Raw genomic sequence first — 22,698 nt, 5'->3', positions numbered from 1 at the left:
AACTAGTACTGGATGCATTCTCTTTTTAACCTTAGATATTTTAAGATCCTTACATACCATGAACTTACTAATACTTTTTTAGTGTATAACAGGCTATGAATATGTCCTTTAACCTGTCACACTCTCCCCGACAAAATAAATGTTGTCCCAACATTACCAACATTATCTTCTTAAACAGTCTATAAGCACTGGACGTAGAAAATCCTCTTCTGTAAGCTAGTCCTTGAGCAGAGGTCAAAGTTCACAGTTCAAATAGAACCAAGAAGTTATATTCACAGTCCATATCTGTTGACCAGCTGTATAAACAGTCCATAAGCAGTCTTTTCTCATACTATTGTCAACAGTCCATCAGTTTTAATGATCTATATGCATAGTCTGCTAATTGTCTTGTGAAAGTCTGTGAAATCAGTCAGTAGTCCATGGTCAAACATGTCAACTCTGTCTGTGGCCTCAAGTTTGCTGAAGTCCATACATGTAGGGTGGCTGAAGGTAATATCGCTGTAGTGATGGCAGCCATGGAACCAGTCCTGGTGCAGGGTAGACAGGGAACAACTGTGGCTGTGGCTGGATACTGTAGCAGGAAGGGATACCAAGCTGATCATAGGTGATACGTCTTGGAGGGTGTCTCTCTTTGTGGCAGCTGGTAAGCTGGTTCCTCAGGTTCAGCAGCAGCAGTTAATGAAGGAAAGGCACTTAGTGGACGATCATCAGGCACATTTTCAGCAGGCAAGTTCATCTCCTCAGCAGGCAGTTCTTTAACTGTTGTTTTCTCCTCCAGCTGATTTTCAACAAGCGGCTGTGCTGGTAGCATATCAGGAACTGGCACCGCAACTGTTTGTTTCACTGGTGGGGGCCTGTTTTCCGACTCTCTCGCTGGTTCAGCATACCTCTCAGGTACTGTAGGAAATGTGGGGACCTGTAGCGGCTCATGATGAAGGTCATATTCATCCCCGCTGTCTTCATCAGAATCTAGAGGCTGTGATCCAGGCTGATGTCTCTTTTTCTTACTTTTGTCATCTTTAGTCATTTCTGGTTGTCTCTCAAAAGGTAAGTAGTCACAGGACATGAGCAGGTTTCTGTGCAGGACCCTGGAGCGTCCCCCTACCCTTTTCTGGTCTCAACTCATAAATCGGCAGGTCTGAACCCATTTGTCTCACTACTGTGTGAATTTGATCTTCCCAATAGTTACGGAGTTTGCCTGGTCCTCCTCTTGGTGTCAGGTTTTTAATCAGAACTCGCTTCGCCAGGCTGTAGCACTGAACTCCTAACTTTAGTGTCATAGTACTTCTTACTTCTTTCAGCAGCTTTCTGAGCATTTTCTTTTGCAATGGCGTATGCTTCTTCCATTCCTCGTTTCCAGTTCTCCACGTAGTCTCGCTGGTTACTGGAACCTGCCTCTGTGCACAATCCAAAGAACATATCAACTGGAAGCCTGGGTGATCTCCCAAACAGAAGATAAAATGGTGAATAGCCAGTCACTTCGCAACGGGTGCAGTTATAGGCATAAACCAGTTTGTTTAGAGACTCCTTCCAGTTTGACTTTTGTGTCTCAGTTAGTGTCTTTAGCATTTGCAACAATGTTCTGTTCATTCGTTCCACTTGACCGTTCCCCATCGGGTGGTAGGGTGTTGTTCTGGACCCCGCCATGCCACTGAGTTTCTTTAACTGATGGAACAACTGATTTTCGAATTCTCCCCCTTGGTCATGGTGGATGCGGGAGGGGAACCCAAACTTCAGGGCAAAGTCATTGAAGATGAGATTTGCAGCAGTTTTTCCTGACTTTGATGTGGTGGCGTAGGCTTGAGTGTAACGTAAAATGATCAACAATCACGAGGATGTACTCATATCCCCCTTTGCATCTGTCGAGATGGAGGAAATCTATACATACCAGTTCAAATGGCTGTGTTGTCACAATGTTTGTCAGAGGAGCTCTTGTTTCATGGCCTGGCTTTTCTGCTTGACACAGCTACAAGTTTTAGTCACATAGTGCTCAATGTCAGATTGCATATAAGGCCAGAAGAAGCGGTCACGTACTAGTGATACAGTGCGGTCAGTACCTTGGTGTCCCATGTTTGTGCAACTCTTCCATCACTTTACCTTTGTACTGCTCTGGTAGAACTAACTGCTTGCGGGCTGTAGTGATTCTGTACAGAATACCATCACTGTCGATTGTCAATTTGTCCCATTCTCTGAATAGGCATTTTGTCTTTGGACTGAATTCCTTTTGCTCTTTAACTGGCGGTTTGGAACCAGACAGCTTGAAATCGAGCACAGGACGGATGACCGGATCAGACTCTTGTGCCTCTCTTATCCCCTCTTTTGGGATCGAGCTGATTGTTGCTGTAGTTGTCTCACCTTCAGCTGATACTGACATAGATGCAGCTGAAATTGACCAAGGCACAAAAGGCTCTTTCTGTACCTCTACTGCTTGTATAGTGGCGGCAATGGTGTCTGGTGGAAGCTCCTCAGAACATTCTCTCATCAGTGACTCTACATCCAGTGGCATCCTCGACAAAGCATCTGCATCACCGTTCTCTCTGCCTGGCCTGTACTTTATTGTAAAGTGGAAATCAGCTAATTCTGCAACCCACCTGGAAGTGGTTGCGTTCAGTTTTGCAGTAGACAGAATGTAGCTGAGCGGGTTGTTATCACTGTATACAGTGAAGGTCGGAGCATAGTACAAATAATCATGGAACTTATCAGTGATTGCCCATTTTAGAGCTAGAAATTCTAGCTTGCCAGAGTGGTAGTGATAGTTCTTCTCAGCTGCTGTTAAGGTTCGAGAGCCATAAGCAATGACCCTAAGCTTCCCATCTTGCTCTTGATAAAGAACTGCTCCCAAGCCTTGGTGTGACGCATCAGTGTGTACAACAAATGGCTGAGTGAAGTCAGGGAAACCTAAGACTGGTGGGTGAAGCAGACACTCAATCAGCTGTTCAAGTGCCTGTTGATGCTGGTCAGTCCACAGGATTGGCTTGTTTGAGGGCACCACATGACTTACTTTCTTTGTTTTTGCTTTCCGTGGGTGGTCAGGTAATTTCTCTGAATCTGCTTTCAGGAGGTCATACAGACAGCTGGCCCTCCTAGAAAAGTCTTTGATGTACTGTCTGTAGTAAGTGAGTAAACCAAGCATTTTTTCTGAGCTGGCCCACAGTCTGTGGTCTGATCTCTTTCAATGCTCTTACTGCTTCAAAATCGGCTGGGTCAACTTTGCTGCCGTCTGCAGACACTATTCTGCCCAAATAACGGACCTGGGGTTTAAAGAGATCACACTTACTTGGCTTGAGTTTGATGCCATACTCTCTGAGACGCTGCAAAACCTTTTGCACATCATTCACATGGCTGTCGAAAGTTTTACTGAAAACTAGCGTGTCGTCCAGATAAGGAATGCAGATGTTGTCCCGGAGCCCTTCCAAACATTCCTCCATACAACGCTGAAAAGCTGCAGGAGCGTTCATGAGGCCGAATGGCATACGTATCCACTCATAGAGTCCCCATGGGGTCACAAATGCTGTCAGTGATCTGCTTTCTTCAGAGATGAACCCTTGGTGATATGCTTTTCCCTGATCTAAAAAGGGAGAACCAGGAATTACCACCTAAACTGTCCATGATGTCCTGGACCCGAGGGATGGGCTGGCGGTCGGGATGTGTCTTTCTGTTCAGGTCTCTGTAATCTATACACAACCGGAGGGTCCCGTCCTTCTTCCTAACGCACACGACAGGTGAAGAATATGAAGAGTTTGACTTCCTAACCCAACCCTGGGCTATGAGGTCATGAAGGTAACCCTTCATCTCCTGATACAGTGGCCTGGGCACTGACATGTATGTGCGCTTGACTGGTTCAGAGTCCTTTAGAGAAATAGTCATTTTCAATCGTTCAATGCAGCCAATGTCATTGTTTGATCTGGAGAAGGAGTGACACTCTTCTCTAAGCATTTTCCTAACAACCTCTCTCTGTTCTTCGGTTAGGTGACTTAAACCTACTGGTGGATCCCACTGTTCAGTAGCAGTACATGGAGTTTGAACACTAGTGTGATTCACTGTGGCTGGGGTGACAGCTTTTTCAAAGACTTGGGCAGGTAACACAGTCATAATGGTTTGTACTGTACCGATTATGGTGCGCCCCTAGCAGGGCAATGTCGTGGTCAGTGGGGTTAGAGACATCAAGCATGACAACTGGAAAAACACCTTTCTTAACTCTGACTAGTGTGTCAAAGAACTCAAGTTCATCTGGCCACTGCGGGTTCAGGTCTGGCTGGAAAAGCATTGTCATGTCATCTTTGAAAGGCTGGGAAGCTACCCGGCACTCAATCTGAATGCTACTGTGTTTTGGTACAGCAACCTTCTCTTTCTTGGTCTTCACTGCGTATTCATCTGTCTGTTCTGCGCTAACAGCCTGTATAAAAGCCCTAACCTTATTTCTTTTGAGGCTTGGGAAAGCTTTTTTCACTGTACTGTACCGTTTAGTCTTTTCGGTCATTGTCAGGATGTGCTCAATAACATTGAAACCTATGATGGGATGAGATAGGTGACAGCCTTTCATTACCAGCACTGGGATGATCAGTTCCTTCGCTTGGTCAGTTTCAGAGGCTAGCCGAAAAGTTGTTTCAATCCATCCCAGGTACGGCATTTCAGTCCCATTTGCTGCCGTCAATCTTAGATCATCAGGTGAGTCCAGAATTTCTGAAACATCCCTCAGCCTTGCGTTTGGGAGAGATTCGCTTTCCATCGTTCATCAATGACCGATACCTGAGAGCCTGTGTCCCATAGAGCTTGGAGGTGGTGGCGATTCAGGTGACACTCAACAAGGCACTGTCTACCGACTAGCGAGGTGACCTTATGGGGTGGCAACCTTGAGCTAGGGATGGTAAAGAGTGGGCATTTTCTTCTGTACAGGAAAGCTTTTCACAGGTAGAGTCCATTTTCAGGTGAGTGCATTTTTCCTTATGTTTAGTCCAATGTTGGTTTTGACATCCTTTGGAACAGTACAGTGTCTCTTTACATGATGAACATTGTTTCAGGTTCTCAAATGAATCTTCTCTGGCACAATTTGCACATTTCTGGGACTTTTGGTAGCTACGGTTAACACTTGTCCCTCAGCGGTAACCCTTCCCCGTTTAAAGGGGCCTCTTTGGATGGTCTGACTCCCGAATTTTACATCCAGCTTGAAAATGTTCCCCACTCCCACATCGGAAGCAGTGTGGCAGCGTGCATCTGTTCTGGCCTGCTGGCAGACAAAACACCTCCTTGGAGCTTGAGCAGAGCGGTTGGTATACAGGTTAGGTGCATATTGATACTGCGCAGGGTCAGGTGCTTGGGGGCTGACTGTAGTTGCTGTAATACTGCTGCTGGGAAACAGGTGGCTGGGGGGTCCCTATCTGGCCTCCTAACTGGAAGTGGGGCATGGGCATAAGGCGATGACTGAAACATAGGCTGCTGTAATGTCTCCTTAATCTGAGCAATCTCTGCACTGAGACCTTTTAGGGAAGCTACACCTGTCTTAAGTTCAGCTAACTCTGTTAACAGTTCTGCGGGTATCTTAGCTTTGGCTTCCTTCACAGGACACTTTGCAGATGGCGTATCTTCTAACTGAACTACACTTACAGTTGTAGCAGGCTGTGGGGCATTAAAACGCTTTTTTGTTTCGCTCTTTCTATCTCATTAGCACAAGCAATGTTAAGCTTCTCTAGCAAAACCTCATCTGATGTTTCGCTATCAAGCAGGAGAGGCTGCATGTCTATCCTGATACTGTCACTCTGGAGACCTGTAAGGACTGTGTGTAAACACATGCGCTGGACTAGAGCAGGGTCATACTTAAGCCCTGATTCTGACTCCTGGGACGCAAATAGTACTTTCTGCCTCAAATCTAAGACGCGCATCAGGAAGCTTTGAGGGGTCTCCTTGCTATGCTGTGCTTCTGAAGCTAGCTGTTTGTAAAGCTCTGTTGCACTCTTCTCTTGGAAGTGGGAACGCAGGATGCATCTAAGTGTGGGAAGAGTTAGCTGGGGTTTACCTTCCAAGTAGCTGCGTAGCTGTGAGCCTGGAGAAATAGCCCTGATTACTGCGTCTACTATTTCTACCTCAGGATAGCCTCTGTTAAGTCCATTCTCAATCTGATGGGCAAGGCTGGAAAAAGTCAGTTTATCTTTCTGGCCCGGTTCACCTATCTGACCAGAAATTTTTAACTCTTTGCGCCAGTATGAGCCGGGCTGTGCACTGGGTGAGAGCTGCATGCTCCTCTGAAGATGGGCAGGGGGTTGGGGGCTGGCGCAGAGAATCACTGGCTTGGTCTGCAGTACTCTGCTCAGTTCCCACCCCTTGTTGTGGGGTTACAGTTCTCAGTCCCTCTATTCTGTGATGTGTTCTGGCTGTTTCAATATCATGGTCAGTTTGCCCTGTCTTGCTATCTATGCCACTGATCATCTCTGTCATTTTGTCTTTAAGTAACAATAATTCCGACATGCCGCCATCTTCTAACTCTGCAACTTCCTCTCTTTCAAGGAACATCATAATGTGAGTCATCAGTGATATGCGGGATTTGTCTTGAACATCTCTTCTCTGTTCGCCCTGATATGTCAAGGAAATCACATACGTCTAGTAACTTGTCTTTAGTCAGGGTGTGCAATTCTCCTACTACCTCTTCCTGTAGTTCTTCCAAGGCGGTTGTCATGTTGACAGGACAGGAGGAACCTTTACTGTGCAGGAGTTGACTCTGAATTAGGTGGTCCTTACTGTCTCTGATGGTCTCTCAACGGCCTCAGTTGACACGTACTTAACCCCCAACTTCCAGCTCCCCTCGAACAGCAACACTTTCCTCACTGCAGCCTGCCTGGGTTGTTATGTAGGGATTTAGCTGGCTCGAATTCAGCGACCAGGATGTGGAAGCCGGACATCTGAGCAGCAATCCAGCGGAGCCTCCAAAATGTTACACCCCTGAAAAAGGGAAGAAATAATCACGAACGTGACGCAGTTATGTTTCCTCACTGACAAATTTAGTGTAATGATTTTACAAAAATACCACATTTTACAGAACAACAGATCTACAGGAACCAGAGATTTGTAGGGTACAAAGCTTATTCAAGTCACAACAGCATAAACTGTAATTCACTAAAACATATACAAATGTTTCAATATAACTGTCAAACACAAAGTAGCTTTAGCTCAGTAACCCATAACTACATTTATCAACCATGTCAACAAAGTATTCGAAACACATTATACAAATAACCCCAAATATTATATTAACAACGCACATATTCATTCACAATTAGCATAAAATGGCAGCTACTCTCAGTACGAAGCTATCGCTGCAACCAAGCAGATTACAGTCACACACGCACCTAATAACTCTCTTCAACTTAACTCTAACTTCCTCAAGATGTTACTAACACATACCTTAAACTCTCTTCACAGGTTAGCAAGTTATTACATTCAAATTAACTCGTTTCATATCAATAACGTACCTGAAAAAGGGAAGAAATAATCACGAACGTGACGCAGTTATGTTTCCTCACTGACAAATTTAGTGTAATGAGAAAAAGACCGCGATTTCCCCAGGAAGTTGGGTGGAGACCAGAGCAATCGATCTCAGGCTCATAGATTAAGAGCATTTAGTAGATCACAGATGAACACTTTTACCCTTAAATTAGGCACCACAAAATAAAGTAGTCAATATAACATTTACACATTCCTCTTACAATATTAACCCTTTGACTCTTGACGGATTTTAAACACATTTATGCATTTTATCAATCTCTATGAACTAGTACTGGATGCATTCTCTTTTTAACCTTAGATATTTTAAGATCCTTACATACCATGAACTTACTAATACTTTTTAGTGTATAACAGGCTATGAATATGTCCTTTAACCTGTCACAGTATCGTTGGAGGAGGTGTGGGCAAACCTCCTCTCTCCCATCGTCCCAAAGTGTTCATAACGTTATCCATAGCGGCACCAAGATTTTGGAGCATCGCTGCCTGTTGTAGGACGCGCTCCTCGAGTGATCCAGTCGGTGCCGTCGCTCCTGCTGACTCCATGGTAAGGTGTGTGATTCTGTCACGACTGTCTGTGAGATTCGGTAAACGAAGTCAGGCGCAGGACACAGAACTCTCGGATACGTACTTTTAATACGAAAAGGATCCAAAAGGACACAGAAAATAACTCCACGCAGGGAGGAAATAACCCGCTCACAAAATAGACAACCGTGAAGGGGAAAACAATCACACACAAAGTACAGATGAGAGACAGGGGTAATTATAAGGGAAACAATTAACATAATGACGAACAGGTGTAAACAATACAGACAAAACTAAACAAACACCGATAACATCGAACGGCAGTAGCTAGTACTCCGGGGACGACGAACGCCGAAGCCTGCCCGAGCAAGGAGGAGGAGCAGCCTCGGCAGAATCCGTGACAAATACTGCTGCTAGTGTGTGTGTGTCTGTGTGTGTTTGTGTGTGTGTTTGAGAGAGGGAGTTGTTTATGTATCAGTATATGAGTGTGTTAGAGTTGCCAGATAAGGTGTGAATGGATTTTAGAATCAATTTCAAAACAGTAAAATATAGCAGACTTTTCCTGAGCAGCCCCAGGAGTGAAGGAAGGGGAGTAAGAAAAGTCCATTCTGATGCCTCACTGGGTTAGACAGAGAGGAACGACTCACTGGTCACTTAGTTACTGTCTGAGTTTCCTGGTCAGCGTCATAGCTTGTCAGTGTACATACACACGCGTGTGTGTATAATAGGTGTGCGTGAGCGAGCGAGCAGATGTGTGTATGCATTTAAATGTGCTTCTTTGTGTGTGGGTGTGTGTGGGTGTAAGGGGTTTTATGTGGGATTGCATAGACATTCTATTCTATTCTTAGAAGAGCTGTTGACCTCATGGCCCATCCTGGTCCCTCAGCGCCAGTAGGACTGAAATCTGGACATTCACTCATGCATGCAGCGAAACACACGCACACATGCAAACATACACAAAAACAAGCACATTTACATGCATACATCCGCTCAATCCCTCATTCTCGCACACCGATTTTAGAACAGACTTGTTAAAGTGTCAAAGGAAAGTATGGGCGCTAAAGTCATTACATGGTGATTATCACTTCAAACTGCTGTTCTACTGACTGTGGTTGCTCTAGTCGACTTTATCTATACTTTAAGGTTGTTGTGTTCTTGCTCTATTCTATTATGCACTGCAGGAGTACTAGCTGTGCTCTTAATTTGTCAAACAGTAGTCATAATATGAGCCTACCCTGCCTGATCGCTCCCACTTTCTCACAGTCCGTCTCTCATGCATACAGTACCAGTCAAAGGTTTGGACACACCTACTCATTCACGGTTTTTCTTAATTTTTTACTATTTTCTACATTGTAGAATAATAGTGAAGACATCAAAACTATGAAATAACACATACGGAATCATGTAGTAACCCAAAAAGTGTTAAACAAATCAAAACATATTTTATATTTGAGATTCTTCAAGGTAGCCACCCTTTGCCTTGATGACAGCTTTGCACACTCTTGGCATTCTCTCAACCAGCTTCATGAGGAATGCTTTTCCAACAGTCTTGAAGGAGTTCCCACATATGCTGAGCACTTGTTGGGTGCTTTTCCTTCACTCTGCGGTCCAACTCATCCCAAACCATCTCAATTGGGTTGAGGTCAGGTGATTGTAGAGGGCAGGTCATCTGATGCAGCACTCCATCACTCTCCTTGGTCAAATAGCCCTGACACAGCCTGAAGGTGTGTTTTTGGGTCATTGTCCTGTTGAAAAACAAATTATAGTCCAACTAAGCGCAAACCAGATGGGATGGCATGTTGCTGTGGTAGCCATGCTGGTTAAGTGTGCCTAGAATTCTAAATAAATCACTGACAGTGTCACCAGCAAAGCACCCCCACACCATCACACCTCCTCCATGCTTCACGGTGGGAACCACACATGCTGAGATCATCCGTTCACCTACTCTGCGTCTCACAAAGACATGGTGGTTGGAACCAAAAATCTCACATTTGGACTCATCAGACCAAACGACAAATTTCCACTGATCTAATGTCCATTGCTCGTGTTTCTTGGCCCGAGCAAGTTTCTTCTTCTTATTGGTGTCCTTTAGTAGTGGTCTCTTTGCAGCAATTTGACCATGAAGGACTGATTCACGCAGTCTCCTCTGAACAGTTGATGTTGAGATGTGTCTGTTAGCTGAACTCTGTGAAGCATTTATTTGGGCTGCAATCTGAGGTGCAGTTAACTCTAAGGAACTTATCCTCTGCAGCAGAGGTAACTCTGGGTCTTCCTTTCCTGTGGCGGTCCTCATGAGAGCCAGTTTCATCATAGTGCTTGATGGTTTTTGCGACTGCACTTGAAGAAACATTCAAAGTTCTTGAAATGTTCCGGATTGACTGACCTTCATGTCTTAAAGTAATGATGGACTGTGGTTTCTTTTTGCTTATTTGAGCTGTTCCTGCCATAATATGGACTTGGTTTTTTACCAAATAGGGCTATCTTCTGTATACCACACCTACCTTGTCACAACACAACTGATTGGCTCAAACGCATTAAGAAGGAAAGAAATTTCACAAATTAACTTTTAACAAGGCACACCTGTTAATTGAAATGCATTCCAGGTGACTACCTCATGAAGCTGGTTGAGAGAATGCCAAGAGTGTGCAAAGCTGTCCTCAAGGCAAAGGGTGGCTACTTTGAAGAATCTCAAATATAAAATATATTTTGATTTGTTTAACACTTTTTTGGTTACTACATGATTTCATATGTGTTATTTCATAGTTTTGATGTCTTCACTATTATTCTACATTGTAGAAAATAGTAAAAATAAAGACAAACCCTGGAATTAGTAGGTGTGTCCAAACTTTTGACTGGCACTGTATGTATTCACAAATAGACACAGAGGTACACACACACACACACACACACACACACACACACACACACACACACACACACACCGAATAAATAAAGACTTGGCCTGGTAGCTTCTTAATTAGATTAACTGGCCCCTGATCTGGGTGCCGGAGGGGCAGGGTGTCATGGGAACATGTGTGACACTGAGTCAAACAGTGTGTGGTGTGTGCTGAACTGACTGACAGTCCAGAACTGTCATGTGACACAATGAGATGATGAGTCTGATACTCAAATATGTGGGCAACAGACCAGAACACTGACTGGAGAGCAGATGAAGTGGAAAAACTGAGTAAACAATGTTTGCAATGTGGAGCTTTATTGTTATGAGGTCCATAGAGGAGCTCCTTTGAGAAGCACTGCTAGACAGTAGTCTGGCTATGAATAGCTTTCACTATATGATATCTCACTATCTATGTCTTCCCATAGGGAGATTATAAACATAAATGACTAGAGAAGTTGGCTTCAATTTATACTTCTTTACCCATGTACTCACTCTCCCATGTACCCATGTACTCACTATATGCCCTGTGTGCAGGTGTTCCATCCAGAGGGAGTGTTCCTGGGGGTTGCTGGCGCGCTCCTGGATTGGAATAGGCGAGGGTCCCCAGCAGTGCCCCTCTATGACCCTCACCCCCCAAGAGATCAGCCTTTCCGCTGACATCAAGGTACCAGACGTTACATAATAACAGTTTTTCCTACGTCATCAGTAAGTTTATCAGTTCAGACAGATACTTTAGCAAATATTGTGAAGTTTCAAGTCATTATCATAATATTATTATTATTATAGTATTGAGTTGTGAAGTTATAATCCTTCTCAGTTGTATGTACACTAGGTACATTATCAGGTTCAGACACAGCACTGTGTTGGGTGTGTAGGTCAGGTTGGCTGTGATAGGTTCAGCAGCTGTCCAATCCCCAGTCAACACTCAGGGCCACAAGAGCTGGGCCCACTGCCGTCTCCCCAAACAGGAAGCAGCAGGCAGGAAAGAGGAAGTCAGGGCCACAGCCAGGAAGTGATCAATTCCAAAGACAATAGAGTGCAGTTCAGTGTAGCATGTTACCATAATGTCACTGGCCTCTCCAACTACTGTATCTACAGCTATGTCATCTTCCTCTCCCTCTCTTTCACCTCTTCCCCCTCTTCCCCTCTTCCCCCTCTTCCCCTCTTCCCCCTTCTCCCCCTCTTCCACCTCTTCTCCCTCTTCCACCTCTTCCCCCTTCTCCCCCTCTTCCACCTCTCCCCTCTTCTTCCCCCTTTGTTTTTCTCGCACATATTGAAATTAGATCAGTGAGATTGACGGGCAATGAAGTGCTGCTATATGACATTGTGTTGTTCCTCTTCTCACATAAGAGTATATTTGGATGCAAGTTTATTGTGCCATCTGTCTTTTGGAGACAACGTTTTCTCAATCTCTCTCCCTCCATCCCCCTCACCCATCCTTCTCTCCACCAGGATGTGGGAATTCTGATAAACGGCAGTGTCCCTGATCTGGTTGGTTCCCGGGTAGAGTGTGACTACGGATTGGGTGTTGCCACGGTAGCCACTGTGCACCTGGATTATGGCTCCGCCCAGATTCAGACCTGCCCCCTCCTGCCCCGGGAGAGGTACCCCCACATCCCCCCTGGCAGAGGTAAGTGTTACATGTACTGGTAGATCACTAGTTGGATTTAATCCAGTGACATCACCCCTGATCCTGAGATATGCCGAGATATGTCTCCATGGTATATGTTGTTGTGACAGATCACCTGACGGTTCCTGTGGCGATTAAGGTGAATGGCACGTCTGTGGTTTCCGGGACCTTCCTCATCTATGATTGCAAGAGGACAGGAGCGATACACCCCAAGACTGCGTGAGTGTTTCAAATCTATGAGTCATCCAGGGTTTCTTTTAGACTTGGTCCACCATCTCATAGTGTTAACCACTAACATTTCCAAATTAAACCAAGTTACAAGACACACACACACACACACACGTCCAATCAGCACTGTCTCTGTTTACCCCGTATCCACCAAGACAAATCTCACTCAAATGAAGCCGAAATAGCTAGATCATAAGTGTGAGATTTGAGGCACGCAGACAGCCCCGTCCTTGAGCAGAGTTCTCTGCCAAGTCCCTAGCATCACTCAAATGTTGGCCAAATGTCATCTGTAGTCTCAATGGCGTTCTCACCGCACATGGAGCGCCAAACAGAAGGGGCGGCAGAGCTATAGAAACCAGTATCGGCATCACTGAGGGGAGCTGTATTGTTTATATTATTCTTGTACTGTATGTTGTTGTTTGGCTTTTTCCTGTGGAGGCTGTGGTCTGTATTTTCTGTATGTCCATAGGCAGCATGACTGACCACAGAGACAAGAGAGAGAGAGAGAGAGAGAGAGTGAGAGAGAGAGAGAGAGAGAGAGAGAGAGAGAGAGAGAGGCTTCTCTGTTCTGGAGGACAGCTAGCTGGTTTCCTATTTGCGTATTTGACTATGTTATCTCATGAGCAGATCTCTGGATCAGTGTGTGTGTGTTTGTGTGTGTATGTGTGTGTGTGCGTGTGTGTGTAAATGGTGCTCAGATCTGTTAACTGTTTGAGTGTGTCCCTCTTGCACACTTATCAGGTCGCTTTGGAGGTGTGAAAGTAGTCATACACTTGAGTTTAATGTACAGTTTGTGTGTACGTATAAATAACTGTGTATATGTGTGTGCATTCAGAGGCAAACTGTTAGTGTTTGTTCATTTGGCCCACTTGTGTGTGTGTGTGTGCGCGTGTGTATACATGTGTATGTAAGTAGGTGAATATGTGTGTGTGTGTGTTCTTGCATACCTCTGAGTTCCTCAGGGGGGGTCTGATAGTGTGAAGTATTGCTGAAGGTGAGAATGACCTAAATGCCATTCTCAGGTGAAGAGCACAGGTCTGCTAAATGAAGACCGCAGATTAGATTAGACTCTATCCACGTTTAATCACTTCAAGCTGTTCTCTCTCTTAATAACTCCAGAATGACTGAGAGAGGCTCTCAGTAACCGGATATGGGCTTATTTTATTCTGCATTTGGACTGAGGCCTCGTTCCCTCGTCTGTGTTGAAATGGTACTGTGTGTGTTTGTATCCAGAATGGTGTGTGTGTGTGTGTGTGTTGAGAGTGCTCTCTCACAGCCGGGTCGATGTTGTTTCTAGGTGAGGCGCTAATGGACAACCAGACGGGAGCATTCCTCTCAGACCAAACGCCCCGGTAGCACAACACCCTGACCTGACCCCCCCTCTGTCTTTCTCTCAATTCAATTTCAATTTCAATTTAAGGGCTTTATTGGCATGGGAAACATGTGTTAACATTGCCAAAGCAAGTGAAGTAGATAATAAACAAAAGTGAAATAAACAATAAATATTAACAGTAAACATTACACTCAGAAGTTTCAAAAGAATAAAGACATTTCAAATGTCATATTATGTATATATACAGTGTTGTAACAATGTGCAAATAGTTAAAGTACAAATGGGAAAATAAATAAACATAAATATGGGTTGTATTTACAATGGTGTTTGTTCTTCACTGGTTGCCCTTTTCTTGTGGCAACAGGTCACAAATCTTGCAGCTGTGATGGCACACTGTGGTTTTTCACCCAGTAGATAAGGGAGTTTATCAAAATTGGGTTTGTTTTCGAATTCTTTGTGGATCGCTGTAATCTGAGGGAAATATGTGTCTCTAATATGGTCATACATTTGGCAGGAGGTTAGGAAGTGCAGCTCAGTTTCCACCTCATTTTGTGGGCAGTGTGCACATAGCCTGTCTTCTCTTGAGAGCCAGGTCTGCCTACGGCGGCCTTTCTCAATAGCAAGGCTATGCTCACTGAGTCTGTACATAGTCAAAGCTTTCCTTAAGTTTGGGTCAGTCACAGTGGTCAGGTATTCTGCCACTGTGTACTCTCTGTTTAGGGCCAAATAGCATTCTAGTTTGCTCTGTTTTTTTGTTTGTTCTTTCCAATGTGTCAAGTAATTCTCTTTTTGTTTTCTCATGATTTGGTTGGGTCTAATTGTGTTGTTGTTGTAGTTGTTGTTGTCCTGGGGCTGTGTGGGGTCTGTTTGTGTTTGTGAACAGAGCCCCAGGACAAGCTTACTTAGGGGACTCTTCTCCAAGTTCATCTCTCTGTAGGTGATGGCTTTGTTATGGAAGGTTTGGGAATCGCTTCCTTTTAAGTGGTTATAGAATTTAACGGCTCTTTTCTGGATTTTGATAATTAGCGGGTATTGGCCTAATTCTGCTCTGCATGCATTATTTGGTGTTTTACGTTGTACACGGAGGATATTTTTGCAGAATTCTGCATGCAGAGTCTCAATTTGGTGTTTGTCCCATTTTGTGAATTCTTGGTTGGTGAGCGGACCCCAGACCTCAGAACCATAAAGGGCAATGGGTTCTATAACTGATTCAAGTATTTTTAGCCAGATCCTAATTGGTATGTCAAATTTTATGTTCCTTTTGATGGCATAGAAGGCCCTTCTTGCCTTGTCTCTCAGATCGTTCACAGTTTTGTGGAAGTTACCTGTGGCGCTGATGTTTAGGCCGAGGTATGTATAGTTTTTTGTGTGCTCTAGGGCAACGGTGTCTAGATGGAATTTGTATTTGTGGTCCTGGCAACTGGACCTTTTTTGGAACACCATTATTTTTGTCTTACTGAGATTTACTGTCAGGGCCCAGGTCTGACAGAATCTGTGCAGAAGATCTAGGTGCTGCTGTAGGCCCTCCTTGGTTGGTGACAGAAGTACCAGATCATCAGCAAACAGAAGACATTTGACTTCAGATTCTAGTAGGGTGAGGCCGGGTGCTGCAGACTGTTCTAGTGCCCTCGCCAATTCGTTGATATATGGGGCTTAAAGAGGGTTGAAGAGGGTGGGGCTTAAACTGCATCCCTGTCTCACCCCACGGCCCTGTGGAAAGAAATGTGTGTGTTTTTTGCCAATTTTAACCGCACACTTGTTGTTTGTGTACATGGATTTTATAATGTCGTATGTTTTTCCCCCAACCCCACTTTCCATCAATTTGTATAGCAGACCCTCATGCCAAATTGAGTCAAAAGCTTTTTTGAAATCAACAAAGCATGAGAAGACTTTGCCTTTGTTTTGGTTTGTTTGTTTGTCAATTAGGGTGTGCAGGGTGAATACGTGGTCTGTCGTACGGTAATTTGGTAAAAAGCCAATTTGACATTTGCTCAGTACATTGTTTTTACTGAGGAAATGAACTAGTCTGCTGTTAATGATAATGCAGAGGATTTTCCCAAGGTTGCTGTTGACGCATATCCCACGGTAGTTATTGGGGTCAAATTTGTCTCCACTTTTGTGGATTGGGGTGATCAGTCCTTGGTTCCAAATATTGGGGAAGATGCAAGAGCTAAGGATGATGTTAAAGAGTTTAAGTATAGCTAATTGAAATTTGTGGTCTGTATATTTTATCATTTCATTGAGGATACCATCAACACCACATGACTTTTTGGGTTGGAGGGTTTGTATTTTGTCCTGTAGTTCATTCAATGTAATTGGAGAATCCAGTGGGTTCTGGTAGTCTTTAATAGTTGATTCTAAGATTTGCATTTGATCATGTATATTTTTTTGCTGTTTGTTCTCTGTTATAGGGCCAAAAAGATTGGAGAAGTGGTTTTACCCATACATCTCCGTTTTGGATAGTTAGCTCTTCGTGTTGTTGTTTGTTTAGTGTTTTCCAATTTTCCCAGAAGTGGTTAGAGTCTATGGATTCTTCAATTACATTGAGCTGATTTCTGACATGCTGTTCCTTCTTTTTCCGTAGTGTATTTCTGTATTTTTTTAGTGATTCACCATAGTGAAGGCGTAGGCTCAGGTTTTCTGGGTCTCTATGTTTTTGGTTGGATAGGTTTCTCAATTTCTTTCTTAGGTTTTTGCATTCTTCATCAAACCATTTATCACTGTTATTACATTTCTTTGGTTTTCTGTTAGAGATTTTTAGATTTGATAGGGAAGCTGAGAGGTCAAATATACTGTTTAGGTTTTCTACTGCCAAGTTTACACCTTCACTATTACAGTGGAACGTTTTGTCCAGGAAGTTGTCTAGAATGGATTGAATTTGTTGTTTCCTAATTGTTTTTGGTAGGTTTCAACACTACTTTCCTTCCATCTATAGCATTTCTTAATATTATTCAGTTCCTTTGGCTTTGATGCCTCATGATTGAGTATTGCTCTGTTCAAGTAGACTGTGATTTTGCTGTGGTCTGATAGGGGTGTCAGTGGGCTGACTGTGAACGCTCTGAGAGACTCTGGGTTGAGGTCAGTGATAAAGTAGTCTACAGTACTACTGCCAAGAGATGAGCTATAGGTGTACCTACCATAGGAGTCCCCTCGAAGCCTACCATTGACTATGTACATACCCAGTGTGCGACAGAGCTGCAGGAGTCGTGACCCGTTTTTGTTGGTTATGTTGTCGTAGTTGTGCCTAGGGGGGCATATGGGGGAGGGAATGCTGTCACCTCCAGGTAGGTGTTTGTCCCCCTGTGTGCTGAGGGTGTCAGGTTCTTGTCCAGTTCTGGCATTTAGGTCGCCACAGACTAGTACATGTCCCTGGGTCTGGAAATGATTGATTTCCCCCTCCAGGATGGAGAAACTGTCTTCATTAAAGTATGGGGATTCTAGTGGGGGGATATAGGTAGCACACAGGAGGACATTTTTCTCAGTTGAGATCATTTCCTTTTGAATTTCTAACCAAATGTAAAATGTTCCTGTTTTGATTAATTTAATAGAGTGAGTTAGGTCTGCTCTATACCAAATTAGCATACCCCCTGAGTCCCTTCCCTGTTTCACACCTGGTAGTTTGGTGGATGGGACTACCAGCTCTCTGTAACCTAGAGGGCAACCAGTGGGTCCGTCTCCTCTATACCATGTTTCTTGTAGGATGACAATGTCTGTATTTCCGATTTCTTTGGTGAAGTCCAGATTCCTGCTCTCTCTCTCTCTCTCTCGCTCTCTCTCTCTCTCTCTCGCTCTCTCTCTCTCTCTCTCTCTCTCTCTCTCTCTCTCTCTCTCCTTTCTCTCTTTACACACTCCCCATTTTCTATCTTTTCACTCTCTCAAACACTTCCCCCCTCTTTTTTTCACCCTTTGTCTCCCTCCTTCTCACTATCTTTCACTGTCTCTTTTGTTTCTTTCACTATTCCTCTGTGTCTCTCACCCCTCCCTCTCCCCCTTTAAAAATGTCTATTCTCCCTAACAGCTTCTCCTTGACAGAGACATGACTGAGAGTGTGTGTTTAACCATAGTGCTCACTGAGAGGCCCTGAGAGTCTGTGTGTTCAGTGTGTGTGGGATGTTCATTCAGTGTGTGAGGGTCAGGGGTGGGGGGTTCAGGATGGCTCTATAGGACAAGCAGCTAGAAAGGACAAGAAGCTAGAAAGAGAGAGTGTTTGTGTGTGGGTGTGTGTGTGTGTGGGTTTCTGTGTGTTTGTGAGTGAGAGACATTTAGCGAAAACAAAAAAGCTGCCTGATAAGATTCCCTGGAGTGGGTTGTCTGCTTCTAATCACCAACCAGCACACACACTAGGCTTGGGCGGTATCCAAATTGGCATACATTCATACCGACCTTGTGTCGTCCCAGGATATTTGGTAATACCTGCACTGAACACAAGGGGCGCTATTTTCAAACCCCACTGAGCCGCTGTAATCCAAAGGTTATAAGTGATAGCAAGTACATGTAAAATTCCATAGAGAACACATCGCAAACATTTTGTACAGTCTCTGACCTAAACTATTTGCAGGACAGACATCCCAGCTCATAAAGTTATACAAGTAACTCAAAAATGCTACTCACAGTTTGCTGCACGCACAAAACAAATATTAGACAGCAAGGCTCTTGATCCAGGAGGCGATTCTCTGCTGTTACCAACCGAAGCTTGATTTTGGAAGAAGCTAACCACTTAGCTAGATAGCTAACTAGCTACTAAATTAGCAAACCAAATGCACTACTGCAGAGCATTTATCACATTTTAGGCAGTTAACTTAATAGTTATAAGATATCTAGCTGGCAAACATTTAGTTGTGAATTCCATAATGTAACTAGATCACCTGGCGCATTCTGCACAACAGTGAGTTGTGCTTGTAAATGATGAAAAATTATGTGACAGGTGAAATGAAGAACGCGATCTTCTTTATCTCCTAACGTATTGCACAAATTGACTGCAGGTATTTACAAAAAGTAGCTACAAATATTCAAATGTATAAAATAAACTTGAAATAAATAGTTTCAACGGTATTGACGGTATTAAGAGTGTGTCCCCTGTAGCACAGCATGGCGCTTGCAATGCCAGGGTTGTGGGTTCGTTTCCCACGGGGGGCCAGTATGAAAATGTATGCACTCACTAACTGTAAGTCGCTCTGGATAAGAGCGTCTGCTAAATGACTAACATTTTAAATAAAAATACATCCCGTGGCTATTTCCAAATACCCCGGTATACGGTTTACCTCCCAAGCCTAACACACACACACACCACTACACGTTCCTGCAAACCCGTCCATCTCTTCAATCTTAATCGGCAAGCTGCACCCCTTCTCCCATGGTTGTATGGAGACAGACAGGGAATCACTGGAGGTGCTGTCACTCCAGATGTTGGGACATCTGTCTTCCACCCGCAGGCAATAGAGACACACATAGTGGAGGTGTTCCAATTTGGGCTGCTTTCTGGGAAAACACACACACACACACATACACACGTGCAATCACGCACGCATGCACACACATACACACAGAACGCTCCCTCTGGGATTTCTGACTTTACGGAGCTCCTAGTGAATAGTGGAGCTCTCTGTTTAGTACCTTCTCTCTGTGCCAGTGTAACCATGTTTGACCTTGCATGTTGCTTTGTCCACTGATTTGTCCACTGGGTTTGTTTGAGTCTTTACTACAGGCTCCAGGTCTCACCTGTGTGTGTTTGGCCAGTGTCAGATGGTGTAACCCTTATCAATGTGTGTTCTCCTGTGTGTCAGGTGTATCAGCTGTCTAAGCACCAGGTGGAGGTGTTACTGGGACCAAGACAGCCACTCTTGCCTCTCCACTAAAGACGACTCCAAACCCAGCCTGCTAGAGGTGAGTTACCCCTCTGTGTTAAACCACTCCAATCAGACATACTGGCTAGATTAGAAGTAGCTCTAATAGGCAAGGATCAGTGCCCCACTAGTCCTAACCTTAAAGTGGCAATCCGCATTTGAAACAATAACAAAACCTCACCCCGCCATTGTTTAAGTAAAAAGCTGAGGGGTGGGGCTGAAGAAATGTAACCACTCTTAAATGAATGGACAGAGCTATGGATGCATGGCTGACCATCCATGATATCAATATTATAGTTTTAACAATGTGCTGAGGCGATACAGTGTTTGCTTGCATTTACTTTGTTTAAAAACATTGAAGTTAAACAAGCTTATATTTTGGGTTCTGATGGGGTACGACAGTTGAACTAAACTCATGAGGCATTTATAAGTTATATTCTTCAAGAATCAATGGGTACATATCATTAATTTATAAGTCCAAAAATGGATGTAGCAACGGAAGATTGCCCCTTTAAACATTAGAGGGGAAGACTTCAACTTAACCCTAGATCAGTGGCAACCAATCACAAGCTCCTATGATGATCTTAGTCCATTCTCATTTGGCCTCATGTAACAGCCTGGCAAGTCATGTGGTCATACCAGGTCAAAGCTATCTTACTGTTGTCAGCCATTTTTAAAACAGCCCATAAAACTTAGGGAGACATGGTTAACACACTCCTAATGAGATAATGGGCCATGTTAAAGCCTCTCTGACCTTTCCAAAACTCTCTCTCCCAGTTCTTCATGGTGGTGGCTTTTGATAGGCCCACTGGAGCCAGTGTGTTGAAGAATGGGTTCACTGTTTCACAGATTTTCCTGTCTTATGTACAATGCTGTATAAGGTTGCCATGGTGTCCAGTTAGTGTGTACTGTGACCGAGTGTGAAGAGCTTATATCGGAAAATGAATGTTAGTAATGATGTTTTCAAAATTGTCCAAATCTGGCATTGAGGACTGAGCTCAATACTAAACCTCTTTTTTCAGACCTCTTTTGAGATATAAAACATCTGAGAAGCTTTAATTGTGATGAGAACGCCTTTCCCTTTAAGTATTGTTATGTTACGGCAGGACAAGCTCGTTAAGATTATCATAGCTGTAACAGCCCCCTAGACACACTCCTCACCTCCTCTGAGCATACCTATGCCCTGACAGCATCACCGCTGTGGTACAGCCAGCCACCCCTCTCTCCTACTGCCTTTGGTGTTAGAGCCAAGAGTAAAGTGTTAACACACAGCAAAGTCCCTCTGCCACTATTAGGAGCCCCACTCACAGGCAGCTGTTTCTGAAAGGAGAGGAGGGGGTCTGATTGGGTCCAGAGAGACTGATGTACTCATCTGGAGGAGTGTGGTTAGGTGAGTCTGAGTGAGTTAGTCGGGCCATACCATGACAATAAATGTCCTGACTGAAAAATAAAAGTCCTATCTTTTTTTTTTTTGCAGATAGATTGTAACTTCCATCAATGTAATTGTCTGCATCACTTCCAATCCCCCATATGATTGTATTTTCTCGCAAATATATATATTGTATATATATTGTATATATATATATATATATATATATATATATATATATATATATATATATATATATATATATATACATACATACATACACATACATATACACATACATACATATATACAGTTGAAGTCGGAAGTTTACATACATTTAGGTTGGAGTCATTAAAACTCATTTTTAAACCACTCCACAAATTTCTTGTTAACAAACTATAGTTTGTTAAAGTCAGTTAGGACATCTACTTTGTGCATGACACAAGTAATTTTTACAACAATTGTTTACAGACAGATTATTTCACTTATAATTCACTGTATCCCAATTCCAGTGGGTCAGAAGTTTACATACACTAAGTTGACTGTGCCTTTAAACAGCTTGGAAAATTCAAAAAAATGATGTCATGGCTTTAGAAGCTTCTGATAGGCTAATTGACATAATTTGAGTCAATTGGAGGTGTACCTGTGGATGTATTTCAAGGCCTACCTTCAAACAAGGTAAATCAAAAGAAATCAGCCAAGACCTCAGAAATTTTTTTGTAGACCTCCACAAGTCTGGTTCATCCTTGGAAGCAATTTCCAAACGCCTGAAGGTACCACGTTCATCTGTACAGACAATAGTACGCAAGTATAAACACCATGGGACCACGCAGCCGTCATACCACTCAGGAAGGAGACGCGTTCTGTCTCCTAGAGATGAACGTACTTTGGTGCGAAAAGTGCAAATCAATCCCAGAACAACAGCAAAGGACCTTGTGAAGATGCTGGAGGAAACAGGTACAAAAGTATCTATATCCACAGTAAAACTAGTCAGATATCGACATAACCTGAAAGACCGCTCAGCAAGGAAGAAGCCGCTGCTCCAAAACCGCCATAAAAAAGCCAGACTACGGTTTGCAACTGCAGATGGGGACAAAGATCTTACCTTTTGGAGAAATGTCCTCTGGTCTGATGAAACAAAAATATAACTGTTTGGCCATAATGACCATCGTTATGTTTGGAGGAAAAAGGGGAAGGCTTGCAAGCCGAAGAACACCATCCCAACCGTGAAGCACGGGGGTGGCAGCATCATGCTGTGGGGGTGCTTTGCTGCAGGAGGGACAGGTGCACTTCACAAAATAGATGGCATCATGAGGAAGGAAAATTATGTGGATATTTTGAAGCAACATCTCAAGACATCAGTCAGGAAGTTAAAGC

At 43.7% G+C, this 22,698-nt stretch overlaps 1 protein-coding gene across 1 annotated transcript in view; it reads left to right on the top strand.

The window, feature by feature from the left end:
• The window catches only part of LOC121545387 (plexin-D1), a 117,558-nt gene that overhangs the window by 22,786 nt on the left and 72,074 nt on the right, over positions 1–22,698 (top strand). Inside the window, exons 5-8 of the mRNA XM_041855861.2 lie at positions 11,453–11,582; positions 12,371–12,548; positions 12,659–12,767; positions 19,893–19,992. Of these exons, the coding sequence (XP_041711795.1) occupies positions 11,453–11,582; positions 12,371–12,548; positions 12,659–12,767; positions 19,893–19,992 (517 nt within the window). The remainder of the gene's footprint in view (positions 1–11,452; positions 11,583–12,370; positions 12,549–12,658; positions 12,768–19,892; positions 19,993–22,698) is intronic.

The sequence above is a fragment of the Coregonus clupeaformis genome, chromosome 30, assembly GCF_020615455.1.
Source record: "Coregonus clupeaformis isolate EN_2021a chromosome 30, ASM2061545v1, whole genome shotgun sequence".
NCBI lineage: Eukaryota > Metazoa > Chordata > Actinopteri > Salmoniformes > Salmonidae > Coregonus > Coregonus clupeaformis.
The sequence above is the reverse complement of the archived record's forward strand: the minus strand, read 5'-3'. Positions and strand labels throughout refer to the sequence as shown.